The sequence below is a fragment of the Hypanus sabinus genome, chromosome 19, assembly GCF_030144855.1.
Source record: "Hypanus sabinus isolate sHypSab1 chromosome 19, sHypSab1.hap1, whole genome shotgun sequence".
NCBI lineage: Eukaryota > Metazoa > Chordata > Chondrichthyes > Myliobatiformes > Dasyatidae > Hypanus > Hypanus sabinus.
In genome coordinates this window covers 21,164,637-21,177,096 of record NC_082724.1, presented here as the reverse complement: position 1 = coordinate 21,177,096, position 12,460 = coordinate 21,164,637, and the positions used below count along the sequence as shown (strand labels likewise).

General features: G+C 45.6%; 2 protein-coding genes across 2 annotated transcripts in view; one reads left to right on the top strand and one right to left on the bottom strand.

The window, feature by feature from the left end:
* LOC132377789 (interleukin-17 receptor B) overlaps positions 1-1,925 on the bottom strand; it is a 32,889-nt gene extending 30,964 nt beyond the window's left edge. Inside the window, exon 1 of the mRNA XM_059944144.1 lies at positions 1,794-1,925. Coding sequence (XP_059800127.1) covers positions 1,794-1,886 — 93 coding nt within the window. The 5' untranslated portion in view covers positions 1,887-1,925. The remainder of the gene's footprint in view (positions 1-1,793) is intronic.
* Positions 1,926-3,906: 1,981 nt separating this feature from the next.
* LOC132377786 (uncharacterized) lies at positions 3,907-10,733 on the top strand. The gene is made up of 2 exons (XM_059944140.1): positions 3,907-7,996; positions 8,477-10,733. Exons 1-2 carry the CDS (start codon positions 5,931-5,933, stop codon positions 8,484-8,486), a joined length of 2,076 nt encoding a protein of 691 aa, XP_059800123.1. The 5' UTR covers positions 3,907-5,930; the 3' UTR covers positions 8,487-10,733.
* Positions 10,734-12,460: the final 1,727 nt, after the last annotated feature.

Below are 12,460 nucleotides of genomic sequence, written 5' to 3'. Positions count from 1 at the left end.
TTAGCCGGAGAGGAGCAAATCTGTGGACAGCCACAGACTGTCCGGAGGAGGCCAAGTCCATGCGGAAGTTGATCGTTACCCGATCGGTCAGGGCATCAAATGATATGGTGAAAAGGGAGGTGTATGGTGTCGAGTGGAATTCGAGATCAGCCATAATGGAATGATAGAGCAGACTCGATGGGCTGAATGGCCTAATTCTGCTCCAATGTCATATAGTTATCTTGCAAAATTAACAAATTCATTGACACAGACTACTATGAGGTTGAGACTTCCAGCAAAATGCTCAAATCTGCCAAGCAAGCCACATCACAGAACAAGGAAAGTTTGCAAAAGAAATAGAAAAGCTATTTGTATTAGCATTTAGCTATTAGCATTGGGACTGCCAACAAAATACTCAACATATGAATATGTGTGTGTAAATAGTTTCAATATATGATCAAATAAATTGTTGTGTTCTTTCATAATCACATATCCTGTATACATTTGTGTTGGCACATGGCCAAGTGGTTAAAGCGTTGGTTCATCTAGTGATCTGAAGGTTGTTAGTTTGAGCCTTGGCTGAGTCTACGTGTGTGTCCTTGAGCAAGGCACTTAAGGCTCTTACCGATGCCGAGCTGTATGGGTCCTAATGCCCTTCCCTTGATTAACATCGGTGGCGTGGAGAGGGGAGAGTTGCAGCTTGGGCAACTGCCGGTCTTCAATAAAAAACCTTGCCCAGTCTTGCGCCCTGGAAACTTTCATGGTCTATCAAGACTAACGGAGGCCTACACACACATACATACACCCTTGGAGGTCGACGGGGGGGGGGGGGGGGGGGGGGAGGGGTGGACATGGGGTTGCGGGGGTCGGGGGTGGTGGTGCTACCTTCCTGAAATGAGTTTTTGCAGGGTGGGATGTCTGCTACAATCTAACTTCTTGTTTCCGGCTCTTCATGGGGAACTTGTCGCCCTCTGCCCTTGGGGTCGAGTCGTTGGCGGTGATTGCTGTGACGGAGAGAGTCCACCGTTCCTCCTCTGCACTTGAGTCCAGTCCTGTGACAGGACCAGTTATTTCTTCTCGGCATCGTGTCTTCAAATGAAGTTATCAACGAAAATGTTGAACCTGTCCTTAAACCTGTTATCATCTGATGTTGCACAGCCCTGAAAATCCAGTGTCTTTCTTTACATAATTACTTTTACCATGCAGCTTCACTGGGATGTTGCTGTGCTTCAGATAAGGTATCCCCTGAAATGCAGTTAGAAGCCAGTCCAGCAAATAATATTAATAATGGACGTGAGTAAAACAGCCGCGGTTAAGTGAAACAGATGGATCTTTTAATATATAATAACTAAGGAGTTATTATAACCCACAACAATGGGTCTTGAAAATGTATTTTCCAGATTATTAGTCCCAATCACTTAATTAACTAGTCCAGTATCGGAGGAGGCAGTACGAATTGACAGCGGTTGTTTCTAAGAATTTCACCGTCAACCATGCTATCTGGTCAGAAATTACCATAGGAATATATCGCTTCGACAGCTGACTGAGAACCTCTAGCGCACGTTTTACAAACATTCCTACCGTATCGTGCAAGAGTTGATAGGGATTAGTTTAAGATTTTATCCTTTGCCTGATTTTTAGAAATCATCGAAAAAAAATCAGTAACATTGTAATAGAGTAAAATGTTACATGAAGCGATGTTGCTGCATTTTAGGTTTACAATCAATAATATCTCTCTTTTGCGCCGCAAAACGCCCGCAAACAACATTGGAACAATCCGGATTCACTGAAGTATACATTTTTTCTCTTCTTACCGATACAGGGTCGGTCGCCACGCCGAATCTGAAAAGGCAAAACAGGAAGAAAGAGGTTGCCTGCGCCTGCATCGCCAGCGGTGCCTTTTTCATGCCGTTCGCCGTGCGGAGCACTTCTGAAGTCAGCGTGCAGTTTCCACAACTCGAGGACAGCCTTTAGGTTGGAATTGCTATTCATCAGTGTGACGTATGAGAAATTTGCTTCTCAGTGCTAATCTTTATCCCGATCGGCAAATGCTCCCGATACCAGCTCATCGGCATGGGAACAATCCGTCATCACAAACTCCCACTCACTTCGGGGTGATAGCAAGTATCATTAAATATTACAGTGAATTGTTTAGAAATTTAAAATATAAACGCATATATATATGATAGTCCGAGAAAAGTGACTGTTCTCATTAAAAGTAAAATACTATAATGCAGTCATTAGTAAAATGTTTATCGAAAAATCCGGAAACCCTGAGACAAGTGCTACTCGATTTATTGCGTAGGTTTTTCATTTCAGATAGACCAGTTCATGACAAGCTGCTGCATAAAGATTTGTTTTATAATTTTATTTCTCATTTGCCTCCAGTTTGAAGGGGAAAATGTCGTGTCTTCATTTGCACTATAACCTGAGACAATTATTAACTTTTTCAAAAGTTCATCATCCTGTCAATGACCTGGATTATGGCACAAAGGTATGGCAACTGACGACTTACTCTGTAAAGGTCATGCTGCTACAAAGCAATGTATACAGTTCAAGAGGGCAAAAATTTGACAAACATTGTTTTGTTTGCCAAATTTTGGGAAAATGTGAAGTTTCCAATTTTGAAAAGAAAAGTGATCTAATTGATGAGAGCTCTGAGACACAAAGTTCTGGATGTTGGTACAGTACATGATTTACAAAAGGCAGGATCTAATGCTAGGAATATTAACTTATTGTTTATAGCTTGAAGAATTGATGACATACACAGGGAGAGTTGCTTCAGCTGTAGAGTGATAACTCCACCATGGACCACCTGCAAAAGGAGAAGGGTTGGGCATGGGGCTAGCAGACCTATCCCGTTAAAAACCCAGTGCTACAGAAATGCCAGCAGAAAAGCTCATCCCTGTGAAAGGAAAGATACACCAAGATGACAGGTCACAACTGGAGACAATGTAAAGGACTGGCCCAGGATAGAGGACTCTGGCGAACTACTGTTGGCAGCCTATGCCTCACCATGGGTAACGAGGCTTAGGTAAATACCGGTAAGTATATAATGTGCTGAAGAAATTTCATCTGGAATAGTACATGTCATCTTAAACTTGCAGTTTAAAATGGCACGACTGAAGATGTATGACAGGTTACTGGTAGGTCAGAAGGCAAGAACTTTGACTAAAAAAATTACTTGTAACGTCATTTCTGAAGCAGATTTTGGTGAACTGTTGCTGCAGATGGTGAAGAGGCAGGCGGAGGCGAGGCTTGTTCGGGGGATGAGTCATGCTGGGGCATTGTGAGGTGCAACATGTTCGAGCTGGGGTTGGTATCACTGCTGGAGGCAGAGTGAGCGACTTGGAGAGGAGTCAATGTGGAATAGTTTCGATGCCCATCTACCTAACCCAGGGACGTGGATGGATCGCTCTAAGCACTGAGCCCATTTGATGAGATTGAGAATGGTTTCAAGATGGGCGCCCCAAGCATGCTGTGGCACTGGGGTCTGGGTCCTAGAGCGAGGCATTATCCACTGCTTGGACAATTTAAACGTCGGCTCAGGTAGACTGGAAGCCTGAGAGCCCGAACGGAGATCAGGCTGATTTCACCTGCTCTCCCACAAATGTTCATTCCTTCTTTGCCACACAGAGGCTGTGAACTGATCCGGCTGCTGTGCATTTTCTCCCCCGCTGGTGTAATGAACCGGGACCGAGGCTTGGGCCTACTCCAGCTGCTCCAGGAGCAAACCTGGGAACTCAGTCCAGTTCGGAATGCTGTTGACTTGCTTCTATTGTTCGCATGATTTTTTTTCTCTCTCGCTCTCTTTACTGTGCTGTGGTTTTTGGCCTTTCTTTTTTTTTAAAAAAATAGGGTTATTTGGGCTGCCTGAAAGCAGAATAATTTATACATTCTTTGATAATAAATGTGCTTTGAATCTTTAATCAAGGATATCAATGTGCCGGAAGCATTTTAGAAGGTTTTTGAACCTTCTCCCTGATGGCAGTAATGAGAAGAGGCCATCTGAGTTGAGATCTTTAATGATAAATGCCACCCTCTTCAGGCACTACATCTTGAAGATATCCTCAATGGTAGGAAGGGGCATGCTTGTAATGGAGCTGGCTCAGTCTGTAATCCTCTGTAGCCTCTTGCAATCCTGTGCATTGGAGGACAACTGCAACCAGTCGGAATGCTCCCCGCTCTAATCGGTAGAAATTTGCAGTAGTCTTTGGTGACACTCCAAATCTCCTCAAACTCCTAATGAAGTAGAGCTGCTAGCCTGCCTTCTTTGTCATTGCATCAATGTGTTGGGCTAAGGATAAATTCTGGGATGTTGACGCTCACGAGCAACTTCAAGTTCCTACTTTCCCTCAATGGGGAACAGTAGGCATTCTCCCAGCTTCCTCTTCCTGAAGTCCACAATCAATTCTTCGGTCTTGCTGATGTTCAGTGTATGGTTGCTGATGTGAAACTACTTATCCAGTCAATCTACCTGGCTCCAGTATGCATCCTCCTCGCCATCCAAGATTCTATCAACAGCAGTGGTATCATTAGCAAATTGATAGGCGTTAGAGCTGTGCTTCCCCATAAGGTCGTAAGTGTGAAGAGAATATAGCAGGGGGTTAAAGGGGTGAAGAGAGGTGTGCCTGTGTTGTTAGTCCACAAGGAGGTGATGTTATTACCTATCTGCACTGATTGTAATCTCCCAATAAGTAAGTCAAGAATGCAGAAGGAGGTGCAGGGTGTCAGGCCTGCACTTGCAGGCAGCTCCCAGTCTCCACTCAGCTAATAGGATTCATCCCCACTGCTTGTCCCAGACTCATCACTGGCAGCCTATTTAACCCCAGTTCTCATCCACAGTCCTTGTCCGCTCAGCAGACCAGCTTGACTGAGCCAGTTGCTTCCAGCTCTCACTCTCCCTGCCTAAAGTTTACCTGATGACTGTTGTGTTCAGAATCCGTTTCTCTTGTTTTGTGGCCCCTCGTGACTCTGTCTATTATTAAAGAATTGTTCACTGCCGAACTGTCTCTGCTGCCCTGCTTTTGGGTCACGCCTCCTCCACATTAGCTGACACAGAGACCCAGTATTTGAAATTTGGTTGTTACTAGTATAAAGAGGGTTTCTTCTTTTTGTTAACAAGCAGGAATGCTAATTTACTGATAACGAGAATGGTATTCCTTTGTAAACCAAATGGGGATTAATGTTCTTTCTTCTGAGTCTGTAAGCTTTTGTTGACGGGCTTTTGGGCAGATCGGCGCGAAGGGGTCGAGAGAGAGGACGCAATGCTCTAAGCTGGGCGAGGATCGGACCCCAAAGGGGGGTCCGAGGCCGGGAGATTCTCCGGGGGGGGGGGGATGAAGCTAGATGTGCTTGGTTGACCACTCGGAGGGTCCTGAGCTGTTTGGAGAGTCGAGGAGTTCGGAGGGTCCTGAGCTGCGAGTCAAGGAGTTCGGAGGGAATCGAATGGTGGCCAGAAGACTTCAGAAATTGAGCTCCAACGGCTGTGCACGAAGTGGTTTGGACTTTGATAAGTTTGGCGCCTTTTCTTTATTTTTTTTCTCGTCATATATACTGTATCGTTATTAATCACTTAGTTATAGTAACCTTTATAAATTGTACTCATTTAATCGCATATGGTGTACTGTCTGTTTTTGGGCGAGGCGGGGACATCACACAGCATCCACACCAGCTGATTACCCAGTTTGGCGGGGCCGAAGGCTGCTCCCCCTAGCCAAGAACGAGCTGAGCGAGCCTGAGGTGACCCAGGGGGTTACATTGTGGGGTGCTCGTCCGGGATTGATTTCTGTGGAAGCTGTGTGATCACCCTATTTAAATTGTGTCTGCGGCGAAGAGTTGGTGTGCATTTGTGGGTGTGCGATTGCTGGTTATCGCTGTGTGTGTGTTGGGTGGGGTGGTTGCTGTTGGTAGCAATTGCCGTTGTTCGAGTTCCGACTAGTGCTGACGAAATGGCGGTGGGACCATGGGCTGTCCGTACTGTTTGGAGATTGAGGAGTGACAGGTTGGGATGTTTCAGCAGTGGTGAGCTCCGCCCGGTTGTTGGAATAATGTCCAGCCCTAAAGAGGCGGAGGCGTGGGCGGAGCGGACCCCTCAGTTGTTGGGTGAGTGGCAGTGCTTAGCTGAGGGAAAGCGACAGGGACGGGTTGAAAGTTTGAGTAGGCGGGCTGCTGACTTTGTTAGAACTGTCAGGCGCAATTACCTCGAAGTGACCGCTGCCAGTTCTGGGAAAGTGTGGGAAAATGCGTGTGGTTCGACTGGAAGTCAAATGCCGCAGCTGGGGGGCTTATCATACCCGTGGCAGGAGATTGGTGGGAAGTTTTTAGGGTTTCCCTTTTTGCCTAGGGGGGCAGATAAATTGCTTGTGGTGCCAAGGGGATCTGTCAAGGGGATCAGTTGTTCCGTTGATTCGAGAGGTGTCGGGAAACTTAGAGGAGGCCCAGTGGGAGAACGGCTTGGGGTCTCTGGGGGAGCACGTTCCCAGCAATGTACCAAGGAACTCCCGAAAGGAGCAGACTCTATTCCTGAAGGCTTAGAGGGGCCATGCGCACAGGTGTTGTTACGGATGGATGGAAGTCAAGTTAAAGCCATCCTTGGCACCGGGGAGCCGATGAAGTTGCTGTACAGTTTGTTTCATAACCGTTATTGGAAGCATTTACCCTTGACGACATTGAGGACACTGGAGATTCAGGGTACCAGTGCCGGTGATTATCCAGACGACGGTTGTTGGTCAGTGAAAATGGAGTTCTTAGAGGCAAATATGGAGGAGACTGAGGTTCATGAATCGTTAATGCTGATGTGTCCGGACCCTGTTGAGACGGGCAGCGTTTCTGTTCTAGAGAGAACCAATATCCTGCTGGTGTGCTTGGGGGCCTGCCCGGAGGAGGAGGGTGAGCGCTGTTTGGAGGCATTGTCGATGCACCCAGAGTTTCGAGCTGCTTGTGCGGACGTGTGTAGCAGCATTGGGCTGATACTGAATTCAAACAAGAGCCAGTGGTGGTACGGCCTGGGGGAAGTATCTGAGGATGAGACCCTCTTAGTGGATGCTGCAAAATACCATGAGAGAGGGGAGTTGACTGCTGAAGACACCTCGGAGAGAGAGAGGTTGCGGCGACTGGCCCCTGAAGCCATGGAAGACGTAGGCAGCGTGTGTGTGGATTGTATTGCGTTGAAGAGGCGCACTGTCAGTGACCAGAATATGGCCCTGAGGGCTGGAGAGGCGATGGCCTGTCTGAATGGTGCGATGTGGTTTAAGGTGCTGGATCTGAGGAGTGGATGTTGCCAGATCCCGATGAGTGGGGCCGACAAGGAGAAGACGGCCGTTATAAATTCCCTAGGAGTCTTCGGGTCCGAAAAGATGCCACAGGGCATATCTGGAGCCCTTGCAACCTTCCTGCTGGGCAGGTGGAAGACCATAGGGGATGTGGAGGCGTTTGGAGTTTTGGTGTATGTGGATGATCTCTTGGTGTTTGGATTAGCCTCAGGAGAATATGAAGTGAGGTCGTTGCAGGAGCAGCTGAGAACTACCGAGTTAAAGTGTTTTCGGGACACGTGCCAGGGCTGGCGAAGGTCGCAGCTCGTGAGTGACTGTCTCTACGGAATCAAGTTTGAAATCAAGACGGAGAGACTGGAGAAAGTGATCTGGAACCATTCGGAAGACTTCCAAGTTGGAGAGAATGAAGAAAGTTGTCTGACTGAGGGTAATAGCAAACTGAGAACCCGGAGAGGGGAGTTTGCGGAGGTGAAGAAATTACAGACGAATCTCAGAAGAGAGAAGCGGAAGCTTAAAGGGAACCTGAAGATGACCATCGACAGTTCAAATGAAGTGCAAAACCTGAAAGTTGATCTGGAAGAAGTCATGAGGAAGAAAAAGCTGGAGAGAAGTGCAGTGAATACTGAAGAGACTGCGGGAGCAGTGCAGGCCACGTGTTTCCGTTTGGAGAAGATCAAACAGCAGCTACCGATCACAGGAATGAGGAAGAATACAGATTCGATGGATGATGTGCTGGATGTGTGGTACATGCTGCTTTTTGCTGACTTTCCCTCGATTGAGGAAGAGACCTTTGGCCCTTCTCCCATTGAGTCAGGTGTAGCAGGGAGGGTTAGCTGTGTGCAGTGTGGGGCATGAGTGAGTTGGTAGTGGGCCCAAGGTATCCCCAGTTGTGTCCGAGCCTGAAGGGTTTAGGTGAGGGGGTACAGAGGTCTCAGAAGGGTTAGGGAACTCCCAGATAGTTGGCCTAAGTAGCGCCTGAAAAACAGGGCGTGAGGGTTACTGTGTGGGGAGGAGATGTCACTGTTTGTGCTTGGGTTACGGTGTGTTGGCAGGAAAGGTGGTGAGTTATTTAGTAGTCATGAGGACATGACTTTTATTTGGTGGAGGGAGAGTGTAAAGAGGGTTTCTTCTTTTTGTTAACTAGCAGGAATGCTAATTTACTGATAACAAGAATGGTATTCCTTTGTAAACCAAATGGGGATTAATGTTCTTTCTTCTGTAAGCTTTTGTTGACAGGCTTTTGGGCAGATCGGCGCGAAGGGGTCGAGAGAGAGGACACAATGCTCTAAGCTGGGCGAGGATCGGACCCCAAAGGGGGGTCCGAGGCCGGGAGATTCTCCGAGGGGGGGGGATGAAGCTAGATGTGCTTGGTTGACCACTCGGAGGGTCCTGAGCAGTTTGGAGAGTCGAGGAGTTCGGAGGGTCCTGAGCTGCGAGTCGAGGAGTTCGGTGGGAATCGAATGGTGGCCAGAAGACTTCAGAAATTGAGCTCCAACGGTTGTGCATGAAGTGGTTTGGACTTTGATAAGTTTGGCGCCTTTTCTTTATTTTTTTTCTCTTCATATATACTGTATCATTATTAATCACTTAGTTATAGTAACCTTTATAAATTGTACTCATTTAATCGCATATGGTGTACTGTCTGTTTTTGGGCGAGGCGGGGACATCACACAGCATCCACACCAGCTGATTACCCAGTTTGGCGGGGCTGAAGGCTGCTCCCCCTAGCCAAGAACGAGCTGAGCAAGCCTGAGGCGACCCAGGGGGTTACACTACTGAGGGAATGAAGCTGTAGAACACCGAGCTGTAGTTGATGAGCAGTAGCCTGACACGTGCCTTGTGATTGCCTGGGTGTTTCAAGCAGAGGGGAAGGCCAGTGAAGTTGCAGGTGCTGTAGACCTGTTGTGGTGCTAAGTGAATAACAGCATGTTCAGGCCCTTGCTCAGGCAGGAGTTAATTTTACCAATAACCATCCTCTCAAAGCACTTTATTATGATAGATGTAAGCGTACTTGGTGGTAGACATTGAGGCCGCTCACCCTGCTGACTATCAGAATGATTGGAAATCCAGCATATCTTTTCTTAGTTAAGGGGTTGAAAACTACTCAAAACACTCCAAGTGTGGTCTGATCAATGTCTTATGAAGCCTCAGATTCACATCCTTGCTCTTGTATTCTAGTCCTCTTGAAAAGAATTCTATCATTGCATTTGCCTCCCTTACCACTGACTCAACCTGCAAGTTAATTTGCATGAGAACTCCCAAGTCCCCTTGCACCTCTGATTTTTGAATTGTCTCCCTGTTTACAGAATAGTCCTGACAGAAGCCCAGGGTTTGAACCTTGGTTATTACTCTTTGCCTCATGCCAGTCAGCCAAACTTCTGTCTTTCCTGTGATACCATGGGCTCTTATCTTGCGATGCAGCCTCATCTTGCACTTTGTCAAAGGCCTTTATGAAAATCCAAATAAACAACATCCATTGACTCTCTGTTCCTCAAAGAGCTTCAACAAATTTGTCAGGAAGATTTCCCTTGAGTAAACCATGCTGACTTTGGCCTATTTTATAATGTGCCTTCAAGTAACCCAAAACCACATCCTTAACAATCGAGTTAACATCTTCCAAAAACACTGACGTCTGGCTAACTGGTCTATAATTTCCTTTCTTCTGCCTGCTTCCCTCCCTTTTTGAAATGTACAGTGGCATTTGCAATTTTCCAGTCCTCCAGAATCATTCCGGAATCTAGTGATACTTGAAAGATCATTACTAATGCTTCCACAATATCTTTGGCCACCTATTTCTGAACCCTGGTGTTTAATCCATCTAGTCTGGGTGACTTATCTAAGACTTTTCAGCTCACTGGCAACTTCTACTTAGTAACAACAATTACATCGATTAAAGGTGAGAGGAAGGAGTTTTAAAGAGTACTTGAGGAGAACCATCACAGAATGGTTGATATCTGAATACACTGGCAGAGGAGGTGGTGGAATCACTAACAATCATTATGTTGAGGAGACATTTATACGAGCATTAACATAGGCAAAGCTTACATCAAAACAGAGCAAGGACCTGAACCTGCTGTAATTCACTTACCACCACAATGGGTGAACAATTTCACTGGCTTTCCACTCTGCTTTGGAACACACCGGCAATCACAAGGCACAGATCAGGCTAGTGCTGACAAATAGTATCATTGCAATGGCCAAGGGCATAGGCATTGGTAGGTAGGTACAACTCTACGAAAGTCTGATGGAAAGGGGAAATGTAAAGCAGAGTCTGACACCTCATTAAGTGAACTTTTGGGGTTAGAAGATGCTGGAAGAAGAGATGGTGAAATAAATTGTGGGATGGTTTTCTTTCAAAACTTCTTTAAATGGTGTGGAGAACAAAGGCTTGTGAACTAATTGGGTTGCGTCTAAATGTAGTAAATGAAAGGTAGTGAGAATGAAGTTTGGTACGCTGTGCAAGCTAATGGATGTCTGGGATACTCATGATAAATCAGTGAAGGAAATAGAATAGGGAAAGAAGGAATGAGAGAAGGAGCAGATGATAAATAAATGAGCTTGAGTGGGAAGGAGGCAGGGAGGAAAGAGCTTTGAGTAGGGATTAGAGGGCAAGGTTGAATGTAGGAATGAGGAACATTGAAGAGGCCAAGACTTGATGAGTAATCCTTGACGATTTCTTTCACTTCACAGGGTAAAACACAAGATAAATTAAAAAGGGATAGGAGTAGGCATTGGTAGGGTTTACCAAAAGGAATGTAAAAGAAGAGAGAATCAGAGACAAGGCAAGGTGGAGATGAGAGAAAAACCACTTCCTCCAATGTAATAAGCACAAGTGTCACAGTATTTCAACTCAAGGTTCACATTCAGAACCACGCATTTTAGATTCCAATCTTTCTCTTTTAAAAAACATAGCTAAGCAGTCCACAATTTGAATGTATTGATCTGAAAAATATAGATTTCAATTGAATAGATCTGCTTTCAGAGTCTTTAAGAGTAATTATTTTTTTAAGGAGACAGGCAGGTTACATCACAATTGTTTTTCTTAAACCTGTGAGGAATATTACATTCATCTCATTCTGAAGTTTGATGTGAAATAAAGAGCATGATACATGGTGTAATACAAAAGATACTCTCTGATGTGCAATGCACTGGTATATTAAATCTTTATGTCCACCAAAACTGTAATGACAGCTGTGTGCTTAGCATAAAAATAATCCTGTATACTCTTGACTGTGTGGTCAGATTCTGCTTTAAGTCCATCTGCAAGTTTGCAGATGACACCTCTATCGTGGGTCAAAGGACAAATAATGAGGAATCGAGAGCCTGGTGACATGGATTCATGATGACAATCTTTTCCCTCAATGTCAGCAAAACAAAAGAGCTGGTGATTGATTTCAGGAAGTCCTGGTTACATCAGTGGTGATTCCAATTCAGATTTATTTCTCACAGGTACGTCAAAACATACAGGTGTTGAGGGTGAGATGGCGGATAGCTCAAGTTCCTATGACAAAGCATCACATAACCAGTCCTGGTCCAACCACGTAGAGACCATGGACCAGAAAGCACACCTGTGCCTCTACTTCCTCATAAAGCTAAAGAAATTTGGCATACCTTTAGAGATCCTCACCATTTTTTATGAATGCGCTATAGAAAGTATCTTATCCGGATCCACCACAGATTGGTATGACATCTGCTTTGCCTAAGACTGCCGTAAATGACAGAGTTGTCAGTATAACTCAGCACATCTCAAAAAGCAGCCTCCCCTCCACGGAGTCTCTCTACACGTCTCACTGACTGAGAAAGGTAGCTAAGATGATCAAAGACCTTTCCCACCCCAAACATTCTCACTTCACTCCGCTCCCCATCAGTCCTAAGATACAAAGGCATGTACCAAGTTGACTTGTATGTTCAGATAGAGTTTTGACCTCACCTCATTATGTCCTTGCACTTTATCGTCTGTCTGCACTGCACTTCCTCTGTAACTGTAAAATATTATATTCTGCATTCTTCTTTACCTTGTATGACTTCAATATACTGAAGTGAATATTGAAAGGCCTGGATAGTGTGGATGTTGGATGTTTCCAGTATTGAATGAACTTCAAACTGAAACAGCGCAGCCTCACAATAAAAGCATGTCCCTTTAGAAGAGAGATGAAGAAAAACTTCTTCAGTCAGAGGGTGGTGAATCTGTAGGATTCATTGACACA

Coding starts and splice junctions, on each gene's coding strand:
- LOC132377786 (XM_059944140.1), top strand. CDS start 5,931: ATGGCGGTGGGACCATGGGCTGTCCGTACTGTTTGGAGATTGAGGAGT.